The sequence below is a fragment of the Zingiber officinale genome, chromosome 7A, assembly GCF_018446385.1.
Source record: "Zingiber officinale cultivar Zhangliang chromosome 7A, Zo_v1.1, whole genome shotgun sequence".
Taxonomy (NCBI): Eukaryota; Viridiplantae; Streptophyta; class Magnoliopsida; order Zingiberales; family Zingiberaceae; genus Zingiber; species Zingiber officinale.
Window position 1 is genome coordinate 16,234,918 of NC_055998.1, and position 27,323 is coordinate 16,262,240.

General features: G+C 37.5%; 1 protein-coding gene and 1 long non-coding RNA gene across 8 annotated transcripts; both read right to left on the bottom strand.

Annotated features, from left to right (window-relative positions):
• Positions 1-214: 214 nt before the first annotated feature.
• Positions 215-13,401, bottom strand: LOC122001056 (uncharacterized WD repeat-containing protein C17D11.16-like). 7 transcript variants are annotated; one of them, XM_042555622.1, is made up of 18 exons: positions 13,151-13,401; positions 12,687-12,797; positions 5,873-6,177; positions 5,596-5,786; positions 5,439-5,518; positions 5,239-5,346; positions 4,560-4,683; positions 4,406-4,464; positions 4,238-4,303; positions 3,773-3,843; positions 3,591-3,687; positions 3,174-3,248; positions 1,702-1,800; positions 1,298-1,450; positions 1,191-1,220; positions 1,055-1,117; positions 718-795; positions 215-442 (listed from the first exon to the last, which is right to left on the bottom strand). In XM_042555622.1, exons 3-18 carry the CDS (start codon positions 5,989-5,991, stop codon positions 356-358), a joined length of 1,500 nt encoding a protein of 499 aa, XP_042411556.1. In that variant the 5' UTR covers positions 5,992-6,177; positions 12,687-12,797; positions 13,151-13,401; the 3' UTR covers positions 215-355. The 7 variants fall into 7 exon arrangements, with proteins under 7 accessions (XP_042411556.1, XP_042411552.1, XP_042411553.1 ...); XM_042555618.1 differs by having other exon boundaries at positions 5,873-6,183; XM_042555619.1 differs by lacking the exon at positions 12,687-12,797.
• Positions 13,402-15,616: 2,215 nt separating this feature from the next.
• Positions 15,617-15,841, bottom strand: LOC121999943. The gene is made up of 2 exons (XR_006116850.1): positions 15,781-15,841; positions 15,617-15,676 (listed from the first exon to the last, which is right to left on the bottom strand). It is a non-coding gene; the product is annotated as an uncharacterized LOC121999943 (long non-coding RNA).
• Positions 15,842-27,323: the final 11,482 nt, after the last annotated feature.

A 27,323-nucleotide genomic window follows, 5' to 3' on the forward strand; every position in this document is an offset into this window, starting at 1 on the left:
ATATTACATATTTTTGATATAATTTGATATACTTTAACAAGATTCAGTAGATGCAATATATTAAAATTTTTAGTTTTTTATACCCTTAATTTCAGGGATGGAGATGCCAATCGATGCGGAGGCTGTAGATATATATGAAGTAGATAGTAATTTTAAAAAAAACTCAGAAATTTGTCAATTAACTAAAAAGTGCTTTCCATCCTATACATTTCGATTCGACAAAAATTTAAAATAAAATTTGGATCTTCTTAATTGTTAAGGTGACAGATTTAAAATAGTAAGGAAAAGGGGGGCAAAAAAAAGTCTACTCAAAACATCCTCACATTTTAAAGCTCAAAAATGAACACGTCAAAGCTCAATCTGATGATGGTGCTGGATTACTTCCATCACCTCTCTTGCCATATCTATTGGCAATTTTTGGTTCAGTTAGGGTGTCCCACACCTGCGAACGAGAGAAAACGAACTATTTGGTTTTGTTTCTTTGGGGAGAAAACTAAAAAAAATGGATGGGTTAAAACGAAGAAAAGGAATGACGGATGTAAATGAAGAGGATAGAAAATTCACTTTCTACCCAATCTTGGACATATAAGTTAATACGGATAAATGTTTAAATTCCATATTTCAAAGGAAACAATTGAAAGATGATCTTATTAGTTCAAGGAAACAGAGGCTTCAAGTAATAGAGTAATTACTTCTTTCAAAGTGTTGTTTACTTACTTCCAATTTCCCTTTAGAACCTCCAATAGCTAACAAGAAAGGGCAATCATCTGAAAAGGCTATAGAGAATATTGCACCCTGAAACAGATAATTTTCGGTATTAGGTTATGAAGTACCAGTAAAAGCTAGTAATAGAAGCTTCGCTATTAAAAAAACATAATTTACTAAATTCTGAGAGTTAAAGTGAATTTTCTCCTATTTAACAGACGAGACTTAGATTGGATAATTATACTAGAACAGAAGGTAAAATGAATCAAAATTTTCCATTTCTGATAAAGGAGCGGAGCTTTCTTATAATCCATAATTCTCAAGCATTAAACTGTTTGAGAAAACTAACCGCCTTGAATTTCTGAGATACAATGCATGATGGTTGATTGTTTGACACGTCCCACAATTTCACCTGTTTCGATGAATTAGTCGTCAGCAGATACTTTCATATTGCAGATGAGAAGGGAAAGAAAACCATCCCATACCGTTTTATCTGTTGAACCTGTAGCGAGGAACTGCACCATGATATTTCAACAGGTCAGTCAATTAACTTAAAACTCTTTTATAAGCAGAGTTGAAACTAGACGCATACATTTGGAGCTGCAGGGTTGAAGCAGATTGAAGTAACAGTTTTATCATGAGCCTTAAGTGTGAAAGTTGGTTTGGAACTAGAGCTGGCGCTGGAGCTGGAGTCTGACAAAGCCCGGATGTCGAAACCTTGAACAGTACCATCATTAAGACTCGCCTGAAACACATCAGACAGGTCACAACTCTTAGAATCTAGGACTAAAACAGCATTGCTTAAATCATCCCTCAAAATTTTGATTAAATATTCCATCATCTGTCCCACCGGCTCAAGCAGGCAGTTCAAGACTAGTTATAGATAACTACTGACAATGAAATCACAATGGAAATGGCTTGAAAGGAAAACCACCAACCCTTCAACTTCCAATGTTTCAATAGTCAACAATCACCAGTAATATATTATAAACTCACCACAAATGTGTTCTCTGAGTGTGGGTTCCATGCTAAACTTTCAACATCAGATGTGACAGACCATTCGTTGCAGACTTGAGAACTTGATCTCATATCCATCTGCAATTCATAGGGAATAAACATTATTCATCAAGTTATAGTACACCAAGAGAGAAATTCCTTTTAACTAAAAATATTCTGCAGTTTACAAAAAGAAACTCAAAATCACAATGCCACGTAGAAAATCACGACGAAGTGAGGAGAAAAAGTCCATTGGAGAGGCTTCAAGACACCGAGTATTCAACCCCAAACTGATCAGTAATATTGTGATAATGCCCATTCTAATTTAGCATGTCTTTGATTATTAAAGAACAGCAGTCAGTAAGCCATGAAACTTTTATGAAAAAAAAGCTAAAAGGCTGAACTGTCTGGCGTTAGAAATTCAAGAAGAAGAATTAAGCCCCACAATCATCTGATCCAGTAACCAAATACTTACCGCTGCTGTTTTTAAGACAGAAGGATAATGGCTGTATTTATGTATTCATCCAGGAAATGTGTAGAGTTCACATGCCTAGAACTCTAATTCATCCAAAATATAATCAGCATATCTTAATTAAAGCTCCTGCATCATATTTAAATAGCTTAAACCTAAGAAATTACTAGAGGCTTAAGTCTTAACAGAGCCATTAATTAAAGCTATTCATTCACAATGTTTGGTATACAAAAACGTCATAATTAATAATACATAAGATTAATGACATCAAAAGTTAGATATAGAGCTGAATTTCATTTCCCCTATTTTCGTATGATAGCAAATCAAATAAAGCATGCACAATATGTATAGTCCCAGAAGTCAATTGTGCCTTGACCTTCAACTTCCCTAAGAAATTTCTGTTGAGTCTTTTGATTATTATGTACTTTCTGTTTCAAATAGTTATAAAAGAATATAAGCAGAACTATCAAGCAGCAAAAACTCTTTTCTACAGCCAAGAGATCCAAATCATTCAAGGTGGCAAAAGGCAATTACGCTCGCCCCCAGCGCCCCTGCCAACTCTTCCCAGGGCCAACACGGAGTAGGTAAATCGCAGGTGGCTGCTAGCCTTTGGAATAATGACTGACGCATGAGGGAGGCATTAACCTTGGCTATGCTGAGATTAGAACCCTAGACATTATGGAGGCAGCACCTCATGCGCTAACCACTAGACTGTCCCGAGGGGACGAGATCCAAATCATTCAAGGGGAAGTTTAAACAAGAGGAAAAAGTGAGAAAAATCTGATGGCAATACTATTTCAGGCTTTATTTGCAGGATGTATGTATAATAGATAAGCTATTCCATTTTGTGAATAATACAATATTCATTAGTTGACCCATCCTTCTAATAGCTTATCACTTAGCCTCTTTTAGTTGATGATTCATGCAAACTTATGTACCATAGGCAACATTAAGGGGAAAGAAAGACATATGATCTTATGAGAGATTTCTTATCCATTACCACAGCAACTGATGGATCAAAAGAACCACTGATAAGTATTTCAGGAGAATGTCGACTCCATGCAACTGCTTGGACCTACAGCAACAGTGTAGCTATTAGTTTATTTTGCTGAAAATCTTAACAATCTTAATTTTAAGTTATGATGCAAAACAAAGCATGAAATCATACAGCACCAAATACTTCACCACAATGGCAAGCAAAAACAACAACAAAAATAAATAGATGCAATAGTTTTACACTCGTATCTAACAGTGATTATTCCACAAGAGAATTGATTAAATGCAATAAATTTAAGGGCAATGTGCATATAAGAAACTAATTGTTTTTTTTTTTTTTTTTGCATCACAGCTATCTGGGAGGGATTTGAAACCATATTAAAATTATTATTTTATTCTTTCATAATGTAAACTTAGTTACCTTGTCTTTATGATGCTCAACAGTTACAGCACATTTGCCAGTAACTACATCCCATATCTTCACAGTTTTGTCTGCACTTGCACTAGCTAGAACATTCCTGAGATTCAATGCACAAATCTTCTTGTAAGACCCACAAGCTTGTACAACACAATCAAATAACATTTTGAGGGACCAAAGCTCACCTCACTTCCTTATTCCATGCAAGCCCAAGTACAGAGTCCCTATGACTATTTTTTTTGTATTTGACGGAGGTCTACACATTACAATCAAGGAAATAAACAACAAAATAAGATGCCACTACAAATATCATTTTATAGAATGGATGTGAAACATTAGCAGACAATCTACATGAGAGAATATTGAGACACATAAGCTGAAAATTTGCACAGGTATCTTAAAGTAATTGAAGAACAATGTTTATATAGATACCACAACAATGAGCACAATTAGGGACCACTGGTTGCTAGTTTGAACCTCCAGAGGAAAAGAACAAAAAGCACTACATGAGGGCACTAGACAACATATTACTCTCCTTAGTCTACAAGTTATATAACTTTCGTTCTACGTAGCTATAAGTGTTTGAAGCAATTAGAAGTCTGCAATTATAGTATTACAATCTAGTTCACCCCTGAGAAAGAACAACAAACCTTTTTCCCTGTTTTCTTCTTTCTCGAGACACCCCCTAGGACCATAAAAGGTTGAACTTCATCAACCTGTCAAAATTAAATTAGGATGTGTAAATAGCTTACAAACATTATTCCAAACAAGCTAAAATTAATACAAGGAAGCTACTAATGGTAACACAGAATACATACAAGATCAAGGTCCCATATCTCAATAGCAGGCTCCATGGAGCCAACAGCTATGAAATTGCCTACAGGAATCAGTACGATGCAAAAGAAAGACAAATTTTCAACATGCATAATTGGGAAAGCAAAATTCCAACATAGTAGTAAAGGAAACAGTTACCTTTCTCATCACCTTTACGGCCACAATCTAACCATGCCGTGCAGAGGGGAAAATCTGCAAGGATTATGTCATGATGAACATACATGTTTGAATCTCCATCCTCCGATTCTTCAAAAATCCAAACCTGCCAAATGAACCATTTTAGATAAGCTAATCAGACGAACCTTCAGCCTAAAATAAGCATCTTAAATATCTTTCCAATCTTAATGCAAACTCACTTTCTGTTGTTATGAAGTAATCCTAATATGTGAAAGCATTCACATAATGCACCTATAAATATCAGGAGATTTTTTTTTTTTGCCTTAAAAAAACAATGCAAAAAAAAATCCCCAAATAAGGCCATCAATATGTATGACATCAATGATGTGGATTTTAAAAAGACTTTCTTGGTGGGTTTCATCTATGAACCAACCATATACCCATCTTATGAAAAGATCCAGCTACCAAATAACCTGCGCACTATCACTACCAAGACAGCAAGGGTAATAGCAATTCAGGCATGAGATATAGCTCATACCTTCACTCACAAATATTAATGCCATTCATCTTAATTATTTATTTCTTAATCAAGTATCATAGCGGCTAAGAGGGAAACAAACACAGCAAGAATTTAGAAACAATATTAAAAACAAGCAAACAGACAAATAATGAAAAAAGGCCTGTATTGTGCAAAACTTGCCTCAAGATGACTGACTTCATCTTCATTTCTTGCACAGACTATAACTGCATCAGTTGGTTCTATGGTCATATCTTCTATCTCATCGTCGTCTTCGTCATCGTCATCATCCTAGTCAATATATTAAGTGAAACTATTATTTGAATTCTCCTTTAGAGTAAAACAAAGAAACATAGTTTTCAAATTAAAATTGTTTGACTCACATCCTTGTTCTTCAGATAAGGGTCCATATCATTACTCGGATAGTAACTGTTGCCTAGACCAGTACTAAATAGCTCAATTCCTGGCATATTAAAATGTATAAGTGGAAACAAAATACAATTCTTAACTTTGCTAAGATTATTGAAGAGAATTTGGTACCATCATCCTCATCATCATAGTGATCCATGTCAAGTTCTCGAAGGCTATCAGCTATATCAGGGAAACAACTAGAACTCTTATCCGCTTTGTTAGACAAAGCTTTAGCTGCAGCCAATGCATGCACTACCTCATCTTCTTCTATGGAAGCATCGACATCCATATCCTCTCCTTCCTCGACATCACTGTCTCCACTGCACAATCATCATTACTACTGGATTATGGCAATTATGTAGAAGTTTATAAAAGAAATAAAAAGTCAAGTTCTAAAAGAGATTACCCTTTTTCCAATGCTCCTGTGCTCAAAATCTCCTCAATTTCTTCTATGGAGGGTGGTTCAACCTCCACCGGGGAGACCTTAGAAGCTCCCTTTGGTACCCAACTAATTGCAGATATCATTTTATCGCCAAGATAGATGAGCAAGGGCAATGAGATCAGTTAAGCAGCGACCTCAGGCCTTTGAACCTAAGTAGGTCGTGAAGTAGAGATTGTCTAGAAGGGTGGTAGAGAGGAGATAGCCACAGTGAGGAGAGGAAGGTCCTTGGCCAAGAAGGAGAGGAGGTGAATGCGTGGAACACGTTCTACCTAAAACTTACAAAATTTTAAAGTTTGTTAGATCATGCATTCAAATATAAGATTAGCTCACAACTTTATGATATATTTCATAATAATCTTTCCTCAAGATTCATAAAATATAAATTGCTTTTATTTAATTTTGCCCCTAAATTAAATAAGATGGTATCATATTAAAATGATTAGATAATTTAACTCATACGGCCGTTCAAACCCCCTCAAATTCATTTGCTTAAGGAATAAATTCACCTATGGGCATACCCAAGTCAGGGCATGGACCGCCCCTTTGAGTTTTTTTTTAAAAATTAATACTATACCCCACAACTATGTTGATTGGCTGATTCACTATTGTTCGTATCTATTGGTACAACTTTTACAAGAAAATACCGCGACTTCTTATGTTAAGTATTGAATTTTAAAAATAAAATATATAATAAAAACGGATGAACTAAATGTAGTTTGACTCATAAACACATGATAAAGGTGAACAGACAGAAGAAGCAAACTGAACATTCTGCGTATTAATTGTGACTTCATTAAAGAATCTCTTGTAATTAACGAGTTAATAATTGATTCAATAACTCCCTTATAATAAATGTAACCTCCATAAATGAGGAGGAAAGAAAGAGGTTTGGAAAAAGGAACTGTATAAAAGGATAGTAATGAGAAGATAATAAGAGCCCCAATATTGGTGTCCTTGTGTCTTCTTCTTCTCCGCTTTCATTTTTTCAATGCCTCCTTGCAATCGCACCAATTCCCTTACCAGTACACCGGCGAGTCAACCTTAACTCTTGGAGCAAGATCAACAACCATGATTTACCTTTTTTCCACTCACTAGTTTGATCCAACTACTTAATTTAGCTGTTGAAAACTCTAATTGGTCAAACACAAAGATCGGCTTTCATGAACTAAGATGCCTAATCAATTAAGGAGACCATAATTCTATAATAAAATGGCGGAAAGAGTCTACCCCAACTAATTATCTCGTTCAAACCATATATTTTATCAATTTATGACCTACTCATTGTTCTGATACATAACACATAACTAGCAAACCACCAGATTGAATGAACTAAACTTAAACAATATAGGGAATACTGCAATCAACCTATTATAGGTAGAATGATGCGACAAAGGATTTGAACACAAACATATTAAGGATTGAGAGAAAGGGGCGAGGTCGACGCTTCTGTATGACGATTGGAGGATAGAGGAAGAGATAAGTACTACCTGTCATCGGAGGTGGAGATTAGCGGATTTGTGACCTGGTGTAGCAATAGGAGAGAAGAAGAAGCCAAAATACCGTACGAGGTATGGAGAAATCAAGAATCTCTCTGTAGATAGTAACCAAATACTTAGCACTTTTTTAGATAGAAGGATAATGGCTGTATTTATGTATTCATCTAGGAAATGTGTAGAGTTCACATGCCTAGAACTCTAATTCATCCAAAATATAATCAGCATATCTTACTTAAAGCTCCTGCATCATATTTAAATAGCTTAAGCCTAAGAAATTACTAGAGGTTTAAGTCTTAACAGAGCCATTAAGTAAAGCTATTCATTCACAATGTTTAGTATACAAAAACGTCATAATTAATAATACATAAGATTAATGATATCAAAAGTTAGATATAGAACTGAATTTCATTTCCCCTATTTTCATATGATAGCAAATCAGATTAAGTGTCACAACCCGGAGACTTCATCCATATATGAGGGATAGAGTCCCCGCTCAGATAATATTCATACTTGCATCAAAATCAGAAATAATACCCGAAGAGGGTACACCAGGCTATACGAGTATGAATATGTAACAATTTATTAAATCGCATAGACAAAATGCCAACACAGAACTCTATAATACCATGACCTGACTGGAAAACTGACTTCATGTAGATAATGAAATGGAAGGTATTAAACATTAAAAAATGCATAAACAGCCCAACTAATGCAATACAAAATAAACTGGATGACTCTGTAGAAATTGTCTCCATAACTATCGGTGAGTATCTCTGAACAATTGTTAAAACTTTTTTTCACCAACTATGCATTCCTCATAATGCATTGTGGACCAAGTAATTGACGTTCGCCTACTTTGTCCCACAACACGGATGATCTACATGCTCGACCATATAGTACTTCCAAAGGAGCCATCTGAATAACTAAATGAAAACTATTGCTATAGGCGAATTCCACCAAGTGTAAGTGGTCCTCCCAACTACCTCTAAAATCAAGCACACAAGCTCGTAAAAGATCCTCTAAGGTTTGAATAGTTTGCTCTGGTTGACCATCTGTCTAGGTGTGGAAAGCATAACTGAAGCATTACTAGTAACCAAGGCCTTCTGTAAGCTTTGCGAAAATTTAGACGTGAAACGAGAGTCTCGATCAGATATGATGCTCAAAGGAATTCCATGAATCTCACAATTTCTCAGCAATAAAGTTCAGCTAGGCAACTCAATGCATCAGTGCGACAAATGGGTTAGAAGTGTATTGATTTAGTCAATTGGTCCACAACTACCCAATTGCATCATAACCCTTTTTGGACCTTGGTAATCTAACAACAAAATCCATGGTGATATGCTCTCATTTCTATTCGAGAATACGGATCTTTTGTCGAAGTCTTGCAAGTCTCTGATGTTCTATTTTAATTTGTTGACAGACTAAACAACGTGCCACAAACTCGACTATATCTCATTTTATATTTCGCCACCAAAAATTTTTCTTAAGGTCCCTGTACCTTCTAGTTGTACCTGAATGCACTGCTTGATTCATTTACAGCCATACTCAAAGAGATAAAAAAATGTGTACTACCAGTATCAATCAATAGATCTGCTAAGAAGCCATAAACAGAAATGATACCTTTGATAATTGATCCATCAGCTCGTCATGCATCCTCATTAGTCATTGCATAAACCCGTCTAGTAGCATGCTCCTGAGATGGGGCTCCAGCGGGCACGTACGTTAGAAGGGGTTGTGTGGGAACTTGAGTCGGCTGAGTAGAGTAGAAATATTAGGTAGATTGGTATGGAGGTATTGGTTGTGCCTGTCATTGGTACATCTGTGATTATGGATGGATATTGTTGTTGAGAAGTATGTGGTTGTGACCAAGTTGGTTGATATCTTTGTTGACTCCTTTGTGACTGTGATTGGGGCTGAGGTTGTTGGAATGCCTGTCCTTGTTGTGTCCGAGTTTCCTGGACTCATGTGCTCATAACATGCAATCTCTGCTTTGGCGCCTAGGCAGTTTGTAATAAAAACAAATATCATGATCTAGTTGACACCTCGAAGTCCGATGTCCATCCTGCCCACAAAGATAACATCAACTCTAACCTACAACTTCTGAATCATTTGATCTTCTCTTCTAGTAGGTGTTAGTCGAGCGTGAGGATCCCTGAAATGATGTGTTCTTATTCTTTGCTTTCTTCTTAAATAGAGGGGAACCCTCCATGATGTTTCCTTCATCTTGTTCCTTGTTATGAGAGTTTCATCTATCACGTTGTCGTTCTTTTCCTCAATGATCTGATTGGGATTTATTTTAGTGTTGTTCCTTTTCCTTATTTAATCTTTGTCGTATCGCCTCAATAGAAATGGCTCTGTCTAAGGTCTCCTAAAAGCTCGTGTGAATCAATCTAGACATTTTAATCCGGATATAAGGCGCAAGTCCCTGAATGAAATGTTTATGATGGTCTGCATAAGTAGCTACTGATGATGACCAAAATTCTGCCAACTTGTCAAATTCCGCACAATAGTCCATTACATTTTTATCTTCTTGGCGAATACTCAAAAATTCTTGACATCTCACATCTTTAAATGCTTCTGGATAATATTTACTTTCAAATGCCTCCTTGAATTGCTTCCAGGATATGGACCTAGTCCTAAACGTTTGCTTCCGCACATGCCACCAATCCACTACTCATCCCCGGAAGAAATAGGTGGCAAATTGTACCTTCTCCATTAAGGTTGTAAACGTGTCGAGCCAAGCCAAGTTTTGGGGTGTTCAAGCTTGTTTGATAAGGTAACCGAGTCGAGCTTAAAATGAACCAAGCTTTTGAAATGATTGTTCAAGCTTGGTTTGGTTTATTTTTTATGAGCTTGAGTTTATTTGAAGTTTGGCTTAAGCTTGATTCATTTAGATATTATCGAGCTCTCAATTCAAGCTTGGCTTGAGCTTGGTTCGAGCTTGACTCGTTTAGATGTTATTAAGCTCTCAATTCAAGTTTATTTGATTGCTTGAAACTTTTGATTGTTTGATTGGTTATAGAGCTTGATAATTTAAACTTATTTGTTTATTTTATTTTATTTTATTTTATTATTTATTAGCATATTGAAAAGAGTTTTATTAATGAATATGGTTCGTGAATATTGTTCACGAACGTTAACGAGTTGAACACATATATATTCAAACTTGTTTGTTTAATTTAACGAGTTATTCAAGTTTGTTTGTTTAATTAATCTTGTGTATATTGAACGAACATAAACAAACTCTTACCAAGCCAAACATCAAACTTGTTCACGAATGTTTGGTTCATTTACAACCTTATTCTCCATATCCCGACAGGCTATATAGCCAAATGTATCCTCTAAATCTCCTATCTAGCCATGAGCTTCCCACAGATCAATAGTACCATGAAAAGGAACGCATCGATCTTTCACTGGTTTTACAAGTTACACTATTCTAGCCTTGCCAACTGAAATACTTTCAATAGGTGTGCCGGACTCATTTCTAGAGTCCTCTGTTGAGCTAGTCCTCGACTTGTCCTGCTACTCAAGGCGTTCTAAACCTTGAGCTGCATACCGATTAGGAATGTTCTCTGGTATGGAAGGTTGTGGTCGCCCTCAAGCTCTCCAACACCATGAGTAAGTTGAGGCCCTGACTGTATACCGTAGAAGTTTGTCCTCACACCATAGTCTGTGATGAACTAAAAGGTAAGTCAACAATTATACTTAGTCAAGTAAAACAAATGTATAACCTCTATTTTGCTTAGAGACACATGACTAAGTTTGGAGACAACTCTATCAACCATCCAAGACTCTCAATGTGTTATCATGAACTCCTAAAACAAATCGCCAAAACCTAGGCTCTAATACCAATAAATATTGTCACGACCCTGAGACTTCATCCCCCTATATGAGGGATAGCCTCTCCACTCAGATAATATTCATACCTGCATCAAAATCAGAAATAATACCCAAAGAGGGTACACAAGGCTGTACGAATATGAATATGCAACAATTTATTAAATCACATAAACGAAATGCCAACACAAGACTCTATAATACCATGACACAAACTGACTTCATATAGACAATGAAAAGGAAGGTACTAAACATAAAAAAATGCATGAAAAGCCCAACTAATGCAATGCAAAATAAACTGGATAAACTATGCTGAAACCATCTCCATAACTATCGCTAAGCATTTCTGAACAATTGTCCAAACTTTATTTACTAAACCTCAAAAATTGCCTCAAGTCTATGAATCTAGTGTCAAAGGAAAAGGAAAGTGAGCACAAAGTGCAAAGTGAAGATAAGAAAGATGGCATGAAAAATATTATTAAAAGGGTAAAGCATCCTTTACCATTTATCTTTTCATTTCCTTTATCTTTTATTCACTTCTTATCTAATTTCCTCAGTTCTCCTTAGTTTCTCTTTTTTTTCCCACATTTCACACATTATTGTCTTATTTTATCTGACAGCTCAATTTAATTTATTGAGTGTGTGAATGACAAACAATGTACACATTAAGGGTTGTGTCGCATAAGTGAAGGGGAACGACCTACATTCCACCTAATACGAACACATCCTGTGTAAATAAAATATCCAAGTGAGCGACCCGCAACCCATCGAGAAAGCATCGTATAGGAGAGTGAACGCCCCACAATCCATTCGTAATGAAATACATCAAATGCATGCATCTATACAACCTTGCAACTATTAAAGGTTTTGCTACCAAGAACCTACAACATAGCTGTTCTTCATGAAACTACATGTATAAAAGTTTCCTACACAACTGAATTAAGCTTGCTGGGCAACCACAAATTCTGCACTACACTACTAAATTCTGCATACCATAATCTTAACATGATTCTGCAATATAATCAATCCCAAAGTACTGATATGAATCAAGATTTATTACTAGGTATGTCTACTTTATATCATTATAATAAAATGGAGTCCTATAAAAGAGCAGCTGAATTGTATACTCAACCCATTGCTCTAAGCCAAGAAGATAATATCTCAATAATCACCCATTGCTATATAATCTCAAGAAGCTGAATTGTATTATCTCAAGAAGATAATATACTCAACCCATTGCTATATCAGAACTCTACACTAATTCCTTATGGAAACATGCGCTGTTCGGAAATCCAAATGAATTCACAAGGAAAAGCTATTCTCAATTATTCTCTAACCTCCTTATTCTATGCTTACACTATCTAGCATCGTTACCAGATATGAAAATTAGTCAACAAAAATTCATAGAGACAAAATCATTTGTGATCAAGACTTAGAACACCTACTTTCGGTCCAATCTGCAATTCAGCCAGGCATATTAACGAACAGGTTTCTTGCAAACCACTCACAACATCAAGGACACGGTAGAAATTGAATCAAAACCTGTTCACAGTCAACTGAATCTTGCAATATTCACATCAAGAACATTCCAGTGGAAATCGAGCTCCTTCAACAGCATAATGTATTGATCAAACGGTGAAATCCAGAAATCCGGCGTTTCCAAAAGCACCTCAATGAATCTTCATCTCGCATCAGTAAATCCCAAACGAAAACCGAGTACAATCTTATTCACAAACAAGCAACAACTTCACAGCATGCTTCAAAAAAAATCAAGAGAAACAAGGAACCCCAAATCCAATTCGGGAAACTCACGGCAGCACACCCTAACCCAACCATCTTCACAGAAAAATTCGGAAACAAAAGGAAAAGGAATCCGGAACTATCCTACTGCAGGTGAGTAGAGACTTACCTATCCTTGAACTCAAAACCGGGAAGGGGAGCTGCTAGGGTTCGGAGAAAACTCAAGTTCTCCGGCTCTTCTTCGTGCTCACGGGTCCTTCTTTACGAGTGGATCACTAAGGTATGAAGACCTCACGGAGAGACACCCTCGCCGGCGCCGGAAGTGGTGCCCTAACCCTGTTGCGTTTTCGCCCGAGACGAGAAGTGCCGACGCCGCGAGAGAGAAAGGTGAGGTAATATTTTAGGTCACGGGAACATAACACCTAAGTTCTCCTTTTAATACTCTAATGTCTCAGTTAACTACTTAAATATATTTTGTTCCCTATTTGATTAACAACACTCCCATGGAACATTTGGTTTGCTGCGTTTTGCTTAAGGCTCAGGTTGCGGTTCGAGTCTCGGCTGCATCCCGTTTTTCCTATTCATTAGCTACAGTCTTAAATAGACTTTGCTCCATATTCATTCGTAAAATAATTCCGGAACAGATGATTAGCTGGTTCAGTTTTATCTTAACTTGAATTTTTTTTTATCGAAACTTTCTTCGTTTAATAAAAATATCAAACGATCTCTAAAAATTACATAAAAATACTCTAAAAATTCTTAGAATATTTCTATAGCATTTTTAAATATTTTAAAATTACTTTTAAGACTCTAATTGAGAAAATTTAAGTTGTTACATATACATACATAGATAGGGTGAACAACCCGAGATCCAACAAAAAGAGATGTATCGTATATACAAGGAGTGAACAACCTGCAATCCACCTAATACGAAATACATCATGCGAATGCACATATGTAAACACATACATAGGATGAATGACCTGCAATCCATTTCGTGTGGTAAAAATCATTTCAATTGGCCAAAGCCTATGAACGCGTAAGAAAACCCCGAATGTTAAAGTTTAAAGCGCAAAGCCATGCTCTGTATTTATATAAAGTTATTTCAATTACTCATCTAACATAACTAATCTCATATCTCTACAACCGAAGTTCCATAAAATAAAGGTGGCACTCATTTCTTTATTAATCCACCTAAGAAGTTGCATGGTCCACGGTTTGAATCTTTACTTGAATATTTTTTTGTCGAAACTTCCTTCGTTTAGTAAAAATATCAAACGACCTCTAAAAATTACATAAAAATATTCTAAAAATTTCTAAAAATCCCTAGAATATTTCTATAGCATTTTTAAATATTTTTAAATTACTTTTAGGACTCTAATTGAGAAAATTTGGGTTGTTATATATATATACATAGATAGGGTGAACAACCCGTGATCCAACAAAAAGAGATGTATTGTATATACAAGGAGTGAACAACCTGCAATCCACCTAATACGAAATACATCATGCGAATGTACATATGTAAACACATACATAGGATGAATGACCTGCAATCCATTTCGTGAGGTAAAAATCATTTCAATTGGCCAAAGCCTATGAACGCATAAGAAAACCCCGAATGTTAAAGTTTAAAGCGCAGAGCCGTGCTCTGTATTTATATAAAGTTATTTCAATTACTCATCTAACATAACTAATCTCATATCTCTACAACCGAAGTTCCATAAAATAAAGGTGACACTCGTTTCTTTATTAATCCACCTAAGAAGTTGCATACTTCTTACGAGTATTGAGCTGAAACTCTCACTCGTACTATTCAATTATACGTAATTATTTCAACAGAATTATTCTCGTTATTTATCCTCTTAAAATTTCTCCTAAGGATTTGTATTCTTATAAAAGAAATCTCTTAAACTTCCCCATGTTATTCTGAGTATCACTGTGATGATTCATGGTAGATTTGAAAACAGATTCGTAGGAGACCAATAATGACGTAGGATCGAGGTGTGTGTTTAACCATGCACGAAGATAAATCGAAAGAGTCAAGCAAGAACACTCCACCTCAATTGAAGATGCAATTTCGCTTGTTGTTGTGAAGCGTTGGCAGCACGATGACGTGCGGCGGCTACGATGGCGCGTGACGACAGCGACGATGTGCAATGACGACGATGGCAACCACGACAGGAAGCAAGGGCGGTAGTCGCGGCGACGTGAGGGGTTGGAGGGTGCGGGAACGTGGGCCGAGGAAGAGTAGGGTTAGGGAAGGGTTTTTAAAAAGGGTTTGGGTCTCTCACCCTTTTTAATGGAACTTTTACATAAAAATCCAATACGTTACAAAATTTATATGGGAGGGATTTGAAAATTTGCACAAGTATCTGAAAGTAATTGAAGAACAATGTTTATATAAATACCACAACAATGAGTACAATTAGCGACCACTAGTAGCTAGTTTGAACTTCCAGAGGAGAACGACAAAAAGCACAACATGAGGGCACTAGACAACATATTACTCTCCTTAGTCTACAAGTTATATAACTTTCGTTCTACGTAGCTATAAGTGTTTGAAGCGATTAGAAGCCTGCAATTATAGTATTACAATATAGTTCACTCCTGAGAAAGAACAACAAACCTTTTCCCCTGTTTTCTTCTTACTCGAGACACCCCCTAGGACCATAAAAGGTTGAACTTCATCAACCTGTCAAAATTAAATTAGGATTTGTAAATAGCTTAGCAACATTATTCCAAACAAACTAAAATTAATATAAGGCAGCTTTACTAACGGTAACACAGAATACATACAAGATCAAGGTCCCATATCTCAATAGCAGGCTCCATGGAGCCAACAGCTATGAAATTGCCTACAGAAATCAGCACGATGCAAAAGAAAGACAATTATTCAACCTGCATAATTGGGGAAGCAAAATTCCAACATGGTAGTAAAAGAAACAGTTAGCTTTATCATCACCTTTACGTCCACAATCTAATCATTCCGTGCAGAGGGGAAAATCTGGAAGGATTATGTCATGATGAACATACATGTTTGAATCCATCCTCCGATTCTTCACAAATCCAAACCTGCCAAATGAACCATTTTAGATAAGCTAATCAGGCGAACCTTTAGTCTAAAATAAGCCTCTTAAATATCTTTCCAATCCTAATATGTGAAAGCATTCACATAATGCACCTATAAATATATCAGGAGATTTTTTTTTTGCATCAAAAAAACAATCCAAAAAAAAACATCCCCAAATAAGGTCATCAGTATGCAGGACATCAATGATGTGGATTTTAAAAAGACTTTCTTGGTGGGTTTCATCTAAGAACCAACCATATACCCATCTTATGAAAAGATCCAGCTACCAAACAACCTGTGCACTATCACTACCAAGACAACTAGGGTAATAGCAATTCAGGCATGAGATCTAGCTCATACCTTCACTCACAAATATCAATGCCATTCATCTTAATTATTTATTTCTTAATCAAGTATCATAGCGGTTAAGAGAGCAACAAACACAGCAAGAATTTAGCATATTAAAAACAAGCAAGCAGACAAATAATGAAAAAATGCCTGTATTGTGCAAAACATGCCTCAAGATGACTGACTTCATCTTCATTTCTTGCACAGATTATAACTGCATCAGTTGGTTCTATAGTCATATCTTCTATCTCATCATCATCGTCGTCGTTATCATAGTGATCCATGTCAAGTTCTAGAAGGCTATCAGCTATATCAGAGAAACAACTAGAACTCTTATCCCTTTGTTAGACAAAGCTTTAGCTGTAGCCAATGCATGCACTACCTCGTCTTCTTCTATGGAAGCATCGACATCCATATCCTCTCCTTCCACTACATCACTGTCTCCACTGCACAATCATCATTACTACTGGATTATGACAATTATGTAGAAGTTTATAAAAGGAATAAAAAGTCAAGTTCTAAAAGAGATTACCCTTTTTCCAATGCTTCTGTTCTCAAAATCTTCTCAATTTCTTCTATAGAGGGCGGTTCAACCACCACCGGGGAGACCTTAGAAGTTGTTGGTCACTTGCGACCGATAAGAGGGGGATGAATTGCCCTGTACAATATAAAACAACAAACACCTTTTTCAACCAATAGGGTTTTATCAATTTCACACTTAAACAAAATATAAAGGAATTAAAGAAAGGTATGAGACACAAATTTTTATTTGGTTTGTAATGAGAGGATTGCTATTCCAAGGAAAGTCGACTCAGTAGAAAAATCTCCTTTTTGAACAAAACATCGAAGGTAGAAAAGTCTCGTATACGAAAATGACGCTAAAAAATGAAAGACTTAAAGAATACTTGAAGTATAAAGTGTGTTATTAAAAAGGAGAAGATCATGATTTTATTTATAGTCCACCGGTCGAAAATGACAGTTTGCTAATGTGACATAGTCCGCGCGCCCGAACTCTCTCCGGGCGCCCCCAATGTGGCAAATCTCGTCTTCTTGCAAACGACAACTCAAAGTTGACTTACTGTCTTGCTTTCGTTGCGGCTCCACTCGCTTGGGTGATCTCGACCATCCGAAATAAGGCTCACTCGAACCCATTTTCCAGCCTTCTCGAGCAATCTTCCACTCCGACTTCTCGTCCCTAAAAAACACTACGCGCTTCCTTCTCTTCCGCCAGCATACTCTTTCGTAGCACCTCGTCTTTCGGACGCATCGAGTCCGTCGACTCTCTTCTGTGTCATCCTTCTCACTAACTGCGTCTTTCGCTTGACTTCCTGTACTCCTAAGTTCCTGCACACTTAGACAATGCATCAAAAGATAATAGGACCTAACTTGACTTTATTGATCACATCAAAATTATCATAGGGTACTTACAATCTTCTCCTTTTTGATGTGAGCAACCCAAGTTAAGTTAGGTTAAATCAAAACAAATAACATTTAAAAAAAGTGTACCCTCCCCCTAGAATTAATTTCTAATTCTCCTCCTTTGATCACATTAAAAATAGGAAAAATCTTAGAAAATAACTTTGAAATAAATCTGAAATAACTTTTAAGGGAAAAGTTTACTAAGAATCAGAAGAAAAAAATTTATGAACTCTTAAATTTTGAAAATATGAACTTTCTCGATTTATAAAGCATTTTATGAAAAAAAGTTATTTTAAAATTATTTTTAATTGTTCAAAAATTTTAAAATTTTTGTAACAATTAAATAGATATATCCAAAGTTATGATAAAATTTTCACAAAAAATCAAAAATAATTTAGCCCAAGGGGGAGCTTAGGTGAAGGGGGAGCAATTTCTCATTTATTGACAGAGGGAGAAAAATTTACCTTTGCAGGAAATCCTAGCTCAAAGGGAGCTTAGGTGAAAGGGGAGCCTAGGTTAGGTTCCATAACTTATGCATGTGTAGATTGTATATTTATTTGCATATGTATTACTATATTATTTCCCTAACTTAAACGGATTGTTAAACATCAAAAAGGGGGAGATTGTTGGAGTAATCTAAGTGTCATAGGTTTTGATGTTTGGGCAAAGGTTTAAGTTAGGTTTATTATTATATTTGATATGCATTGTGAGTGTGCAAGATACAGGTACAACAAGGAAAGCCCAAGTGTGATCTTGACAAAGGAAGAAAGTCTAAGGATGAGTCTTGGTGGTGTAAGTCCAAATATGTAATCTTGGAAACGTAAGTCCAAGTGTGACTTGGCAATAGATGAAGTCCCGGAGGCGCAACCTCTTGGCAAAGGAAGATCCGACAACAATGACAAGGCCGATGGAAGCTCCAAAAAGAAATATGTGAAGGATGGGGAGGCATCCGAGGGACGCAAGGCTGATGGAGGAGGCTAGAAGGCTAGGTCTAAGTTGGTGGAGCGAGGACAAGTGCTGAGTGAATGTACTCGGGGGTTAAATCCTAGGATTAGGATTTTACTGTAGCGTTACTATAACAGTACTGTAGCAGTCGACTAGTATTTTCATCAGTCGACTGGTAGCTGACCATTGTCTTGTAACGGTTGAATTTCACTTAGGACCAGTCGACTGGTGGTAGGAAAAATAGTAAGTGTTTTCCTCCCGAGCTCTATTTAATAGAGCTCGGGGTGATTGGCCAAGGTTGACGAAATTAGTGGTGGTTAATCCTAATTAGAGTCTCCAAGCGCCCAAGTGATCTAGCGTGCTTGTACGAGGTTATGGCGAGGTTACTCCACCCACAAGAAGCTACGCGAGTTAGACAGAAGTTCTTTGGGGAGTCATCTACCGACATATCGGGATCGCCCGCCTTACGGACAGCCGTGGAGTAGAAGCTTTATCTCCGAACCACATTAAATCAACTTGTTAGGTTTGTTTTCTATTGTTAGTATTTGTTTTTGTATTCCGTTGTGCATACTAACCATTGTAGGTAGGGGTGTCAATTCGGGTGGGTCAGGTCGGGTTGGGTCGGGTTGAGTTTTTTTTTTTAACCCAACCCGAACCCGAGTTTAACCCAAAACACCTAAACCCAAACCCGAACCCAAACCCAAACTCGATCAACCTGAACCCGACCCATATAACCCGAAAATCCGATTCAAAATGACTTTTTGGGCTATTTTCCCTATAATTCTTCACTTTTATCTCAATACTCCATCATTATCATATAAACATGATATTAATATACATAAAAACATCTAAATTTTTAAAATAAAATTTGATTTAATCCTAAAAAAACCCATAAAACTCTATATTTAAGTCAACCCGAACCCGACCCGACCCAACCCGAAAATTTTTAACTCTCCAACCCTCCAACCCGAACCCGAAAATGCCCAACCCGAACCTGATTTTTTTCGGGTCGACTCGGATTGGGTCGTCGGGTCGGGTTCATTTTTGACCCCCCTACACAGGACAACAGGTAACAAGTACTTATTAGTTTTCAGTGGTATCTCATGTTTTATCATTGTTTTGAATAACAAGTAGACAATATAAAAGTATAGTATAGAAATACATATTTACTCAAACTTGCTTAAAAAATCTTTCGGGAGCTCCTTGTTGAGTTGTCGACGATCTATGAAGAGGGGAGGGAGTTTCTTTGACAAATAACTTCCCTCCCTTAACTGCTGAATAACCCCCTCAACTGACTGGGTGAGAGTTCCTACAATGCGCCAGACATACTCTTCACCAAATTCGAGGGAGTCTAAATAGGATCTTCATTTATTTTTTCCATCACTCATCCTCACTTGCCCGGTACATTTGAAGTTCAGATTGAAGGTTGCCCCTCTCAACCTTGATGATAGCCTGTCCCACTCTGTGAATCTTGGGCTCTTAGTTTCTCTTGTTGGTGTAACAATGAGAAGTTTTTGGTGGCCAATTCTTGAGTTAGTTCAGGGGATCTAGAGCCATGCGATAGTTGTAGCCTTTCTAAAAGTGTGGTTTTCTGAGCTAGGTCCGAAAGACCTTATCTTTTAGATCCCTCTCCACCTGAAGTTTGGATTCACTCCTTTGTAGCTAAAGCTCTAAGTTTTTCTTCTCCACTTCTCGGGACTACAACAATTGCCGATAGTCTTGTAGAGTTTTCTCTATGTCAGTGATAAGCTTAGTTTGCGAATCTATTTTTCCTTGTGATTGAATCATTGCATCACTAGGAATAGTAGGGGCAACCTGTAGCTCTTCCATTCTATCTTTTAAAACTTTTTTCGCTCTTTTCAGGTCCATAGCCAGTTGGCCCACATGTAAATTTGAAGCATAAAACTGGATGAATTAACAATATAATTACACTCGTAGTAATGAGCTAATGAAATTTAATCAAAAACTTACTGCACTAGTATGGTGGTTTGTTTATCAGCATGCTTAGAGATTGTATTCCTTTACATTTGTCTTTGGGATTGTAGTCATGATTCAGCTAATGGACCTTTTAGCTTGAGTATCCCATAAGATGGAAGGGAAGAAGACTCTAGTCCTTGTTGGGATGGTAGCCCGTGGAATTGCTTAAAAAGACATGAAGAGCTAGTGGAGATTGTGAGCCTTAGAGGAGAAGCAAGGGAGAGCTCAGGCGATTGTGACAGAACAAGAAATGGTTGGGAGGATGACATTGGCCTAGCTAACTCAAGACTCTGATCACTTACTAGTTCTTTAGGCATAGGGTTTGTGGATCTCCTATAAGGGGTTTGCCTATCGCGGGGTTTAGTTGGAGGTGGAACTAAGGTCTGTAGAAAAGATGATGAAGTAGTCATGGTATCTAATGTCATCTAAGTGGGAGGAATAACTGGGGGAATCATATGAGACATAAGAATAAGAGGTCTGGCCTCATCATATTAAGTGCAAAACAATAACGACTATGTTTTGGGGACTCAGGTTCTTTACCTCGAGCATAAGAAATCTCTAACAAGGTGATGGGAACTTATTCGACGATGGGTTTTGTAGGTAAATTTTGTTGGAACCCCGTGCTAGTTTTGATGTGATCAACTAGGTTAAGTTAGGTTCTATTGGATTTGACCCTTGTGTCTAAGTGTGCAAGAGCTTAGGAACACAAGAAGTCGAGCGGAAGATGCAGCTAGCTAGAAGGATGGCACGAGAAGGGAGTCGACGGGCTCGGTGCATCCAAGGGACAAGGGCTACAGAAGAGTACACCGGTAGACGAGAAGGTCGTGTACGATGTTTCGAGGGACGAGAATCCGAAGCGGAAGCCTGCTCGAGGAGAAGGCCGAAAAATGAGTCCAGGTGAGCCATATTTCAGATGGCTGCGATCACCTAGGAGATCAGAGCAGTAGAAGAGAAAAAGAAGACTGAAGATGCTGCTGGAGGTGCCTTCAAAGGGAATTGAAAGTGCCTCCGAGGCATCTCCGTGGTGCCTTTGCGCCTCAATGTGGAAGGTGCCTTTCATGGCTAGAAGGCGCCTTCGATGAACAGTACGAAGGCACCTTCCAGCCCTATGGAAGGCGCCTTTGACAAGGCTAATTTTAGCCGTTGCCAAAGGATAAAACTTTATCCTTTGGCGCCTCACTAGAGACACCTTCTATCCCTATGGAAAGCACCTTCAAGCCGCAGATAAGATTTTTTAGGGGCTATAAGAAGACCCCTGGACCTAGGAAATAGATAATCAACTCTTGTACTCTTTTCCTAGCAACTGTCTAAGCGTTTAATAATTGTAAGAGGCTTCTCTGCCTACACGAAGGAGATTTTTTAGAGCTTTTCATTGCTTTTGGATTAACAACCACCTAGGTTTTAACCAAGTAAATTGTGTGCCTCGTCTCTTTAGTTATTAATTTAAGTTATTATTATTGTTGCTTTTAATTTGAGTTGAAAGAATGGGAAAGGTATTGTTTTCTTTTTTAGGTTATTCACATCTCCCTCTTATCGGCCTCCAAAGGTCCTAATAAATGGTATCAGAGCCAGGATGCCTTAGAAGGACTAACTGCCGATTGAAGCAATGAGACAATGGCCGGTGCAAGTATTCACCCACCAAAATTTGAGCGAGACTTCACGTAATGGAAACGCTGGATGGAGGTATTTTTTAAAACGGATTTTGAAATTTTGTTAATCATAAAATATGATTTCGCAGTTTCGAAAGACAAAGAAGAATATCAGTGGACGAAGAAGGAGCAAGCTGACTTTGTGGTGAATGGTAAAGCAAAGTTTCATATGCTCAACGTCCTTCCGCCCCAGGAAGTAAATCAAATCGACAGCTACGACTCCACTAAAGAGCTCTGGGAGAAGTTCCTAGAACTCCACGAAAGTACTTCTGAAGCAAAATTGGCAAGGCAAGACATCTTCCGAACCTAGTTGATAAACCTGCGAATGAACAATGGAGAAAAGGTAGCACAACTCCAAGCACAGATCAAAGATCTCATCACTCAGCTCAATAATCTCGAAGAAATGATAACGAATTGAGATTCAATTCGGTATGCGCTCAACACCTTCCTGAGAACTCCAGAGTGATCATCATTAGTAGATACATACTACATCTCTAAGGACTTTGAGGTAAGTACACTAGAGAATTTGTTTTCTACCTTTAAACTTCATGAAACTCGATGTGCAGATTCTAAAGAAATCAAAAAGTTAAACAATGGTCTTGCCTTGAAAGCCAAGATGGAAGATCCTGACTCTGAAGTGTCGATCGACAAAGATAAAGCGGCGTTACTGGTAAGAAAGATTAATAAATTCATTAAAACTAATAAATTTAAATCGTAGTCAAGAAAGCATTATCAGAACAAAAGAAAGGTCCGATGTTACAACTGCAATGAAGAAGGGAACATCAAGGATGACTACCCAAAATTGAAGAACAAGGACAAGGAGAAAGACAAGGGCAACATACCAAAGTACAAGAACTTGAAGGTCACATTGGATGAATCATCATCCTTTGAGTCTAAGATCGAGACATTCTTCGGACTTGCCCTAATGGCAAGCCATAAAGAAGATGAAAGTAACTCAGAAATGAGTATAAACGAAGGGGGACGATCCTCAGAGTAAAGCTGCGATGAAGGGGGAGCGTCAGATCACGAGGTAAGTGAGGTACGTGCACTATATCCCGAGTAGCCTTTTAATTTTATCAAAATGCTTTCTAAAAATTTAATCAAATTAGAAAAAGAAAATGCTAAGTTAAAATTAAACTTAGCAAATTCATGTCTCTTAGAAATGTATGATAATCTGAAATTAGAAAATGATAAATTAAAAATTCAAATAAGAAGTTTAAAGAATGACCATGCATACTTAAATTTGAATAATTGTTAGAAACCAAAATCTAGAAAGTATGGTAGACTAAACTGGTATATTAGACATCATTAAGGGTAAATTAGGAATATTCCTAAAAATTATGTACCCCATAAATTTTTAATTAACCCAGTAGGTAGGAACTTATATTGAGTTCTAAAAACATACTTAGAGTAAAATTCTTTTTAAAAGGGTTGAATGTGAGAAAGAAAATTAAATATTAATTTCTTTAAAAGACTTTGTCTAAGAAAGTAGTTGTTGCTCCAATATCCAAGAAGGCTTAGTGTCTCGCCACAACATGGAAGCCTATTATTGAAACAAATATTTAATTGACTAACTGTTAAAATGATTTACTATTATAATCTGTTAACAAGTTAGAAATTTTTTTTAACAAAATTTTTTTTACTCTTTTATTTTTTCAAAATATAAAGTATGACTTTATGAAAATTTTTAACCATTTTGTTTACTATTTTTTTAAGTACCCCTCAAAATTAATTTTAAAATATTCTAACTTCTTATGTTATTTTTCCTATTTGTTTGATGTAATCAAAGGGGGAGGAATAGGTACATGTTTAGGGGGAGTAAGGGACACTTTTAGGGACACTTTTTTTTTTTTTAAAAAAAAATCACATTTTATTGCCTAATTTAGTTTTTTAATGCATGCTTAACTTAATTTTACAACTTCTTTACAAAAACTTATGTTATTGTAATTTGTTTGTTTTTCCCCCTAACTTGAACTTGGGTTGATGCATATCAAAAAGGGAGAGATTGTTGGAACCTCGTGATAGTTTTGATGTAATCAATCAGGTTAAGTTAGGTCCTATTATGTTTGACTCTTGTGTCTAAGTGTATAGGAGCTTAGGAACACAAGAAGTCGAGCGTAAGACACAGCTAGCGAGAAGGATGACACCGAAAGAGAGTCGACAGGTTCGGTGCATCCGAGGGAGGAGGTGTTTGTTGGTGCAATATTTCATAGGTCAAGATTGACCTGGTTGACTAAGCTTGAGAAGGCTCAAGCTTGAGTCTTGATGTTTGGGTTTCGATGTTTGACAATACATGGAGACTGATAATACGTGAAGATTGCAGGTGCAATCATTCATTTGGGGAGATTGTTTGTACAATTCTCCTCTGGTCAAGGTTGACCAGTTAGATGTGAAGAAGAGTCAAGTAGGTCAAGACTGACTGGATACTTGACTGAAAAATCCTGATGAGTGAAGTCAGGTGGAAGTCTTGGTGAGTGAAGCCAGGCAGATGGAAAATCCTGGTGAGTGAAGCCAGATGAAAGACCTAGTGTGTGAAGCTAGGCAGAAGAGAAGTCCTGGTGAGTGAAGCCAGGTAGTTGGAAAATCCTGATGAGTGAAGCCAGGTGAAAAGACCTAGTGAGTGAAGCTTTGCAGTATGAAAACCCTAGTGAGTAAAGCTAGGTGAAAGTCCTGATGAGTAAAGTCAGGCAGATGGGAAATCCTAGTGAGTGAAGCTAGGTGAAAGTCCTGGTGAGTGAAGCCAGACAGATGGGAAGTCCTAGTGAGTGAAGCTAAGCTGCTAGTGAGTGAAACCAGGCACGTGGAAATCCAGATGAGTCAAGGTTGACCGGACACCTGTTATTGAGAAGTCTAAGTAGGGCAAAGGTTTGACCGGATACTTGCACGAGGAGAAAAGTCCAAGTGGGTTAAAGGGATTGACCAGACACTTAGTGAGGAAGTCCTAGTAGGTCGAAGGTGACCGGATGCTAGACATAATGTCCCAACAGGTTATGGTTGACTAGAAGTTGGGTTTTAGGGGCTTGAAACTTGATTAGGGCAAATCAAGTTGGACCAATCGATTGACTCATGCCCAATCGATCGATTGGGTGAGGTGTCACGACAAATTCTTCTCCCAATCGATCGATGGATCGATTAGGGAAGAATCGCTGGCACACAGAACACCTCCCAATCAATCGTCCGATCGATTGGGAGCCTCCAATCGATCGAGCGATCGATTGGAGTGCTGGAAAATCACGGGACATAGTGAATCGATCGGGTAATCGATTCAAGTGAGTTCCAAAGAGTATAGAGGCACTCTGGATCGATCGACTGATCGATCTAAAGCCTCCCCAATCGATTGGGAGCATTCCAATCGATTGGTATCCTATCATTGGCACTGGATAAAGCCTTTGCGAGCGCTTTCTTCAGCAAATCTTCACTCGATTCTTCTCGGACACACAACGATTTCTCCATAGAGCTCATCGCCAGATCTTAAAGCTTCTTGGAGCAAGGTGTTCTTGCATTTCCAAGGTCAAGAGACGTTCCAAACAAGAAGGGAAAAGAAAGCTAGGGTTTTATGCTGTAAAATCGTGTAAGATTTACTTGTATTTGCTTCTTCTTTTCCTCTTGTTGTGTGTGAGTTCTGTATAGGCTTCTCTGCCTTCGGTAGTTACTGTAAAGGAGTGTTTTCATAGTGGAGAGTGTGTGTCGTGTGTGAATCCTTGGATTAGTCACCTCTTCTTGAGGTGGATACCAAGTAAATCTTTGTGTTAGTATTGTAATTGTGTTTCTTGTATTTTCCGCTGCATATCATCACCTAGAAACAAGCGACGACAAGACAATGAGCACACGTCGAGCTATTCACCCACACCCTCCCTCTAGCATATTTCGACCCTAACAAGTGGTATCAGAGCGAGGTCGCTCTTCACCGGAATCATCGCTAGAAGGGGCAACAAGGCTAGAGGGTGAAGAAGTTGAAGCAAATTCAAAAGTCAAAGAATTCATCAAAAGCTCAACTTCAAATGGAATTCTGAGATAGACTCGGATTCAACATGAGGGTGCCTCTACCATTCACTATGACGAGTTTCGATTCTTGGAAATCAAGAATAAAAAATTTCTTGATGATGAAGATAGAGCAATGGTTTGCTCTAATGGAAGGTTTTGAAGCTCTAAGAAATTCAAAAGGCAAGATCCTCAAGAAGAGCAAATGGAGCAAAGAGCAAATTCAAAGGATCGAGACAAATGAAAAAGTGACCAAGCTATTGGTCAATTTATTGTCAAGCAATGTTTTGGCTCAAATTGGAGAATTTGAGGATGCCAATGAGCTTTGGAGTAAATTGACAAAGATTCAAGAGATCCTCTCCATTGTACCAAATCAAGAAGAATCCAAAGAGGGCGATTCAGTGGATCAAGACCAAGAGGGAGAGGACTTGGAAGTTGAGAGATGCTCAATTTCCGAAGAAGAGGTCCATGAAGCTTCATCTTCAATGGAATGTAACGAAAAGGGCAAAGAGGGATCATGCTTTTTGTTCCATGTACAAGATGAAGATGAAGAAGTCTCCACCTCTATGATTGAGGGGGAGCAACCCTTATTGACATCAGATCAAGAAGAAGGAAAAACTTCTACATCCAAGTCAAGTGGAGAAGAAGATGATGCATCCTTCAAAAATCAAAAGACATCAAATGGAGGATCAAGTGTCATCCCTACATGCGAAGGTAAAAATATTTCAATTAAAAATAAAAATCATATTATATATTTTGAGTGTAGGGAACATGGGCATTACAAGAGTAAGTACCCTAAGTTGGCCAAGAAGAAGGGTCAAGTGGCACCTAAGGGCAAGGAGAAGCCCAAAAAGACTGTCCCCACAACAAAGAAGAGCAAGGAGCACATTGTGTACTTCTCGTGTCATCAAAAAGGACATTATCGGAGTCAATGTCTAAAGAGGAAGAAA

Excerpts from the sequence above, each read along its gene's own strand:
- LOC122001056 (XM_042555619.1), bottom strand. The coding sequence starts at position 5,991 with ATGATATCTGCAATTAGTTGGGTACCAAAGGGAGCTTCTAAGGTCTCC. Across the intron at positions 5,519-5,595 it reads CTATGATGATGAGGATGATG|GAATTGAGCTATTTAGTACT; the intron begins GTACCAAATTCT and ends TTAATATGCCAG. Across the intron at positions 3,249-3,590 it reads TTGAGCATCATAAAGACAAG|GTCCAAGCAGTTGCATGGAG; the intron begins GTAACTAAGTTT and ends CTGTTGCTGTAG.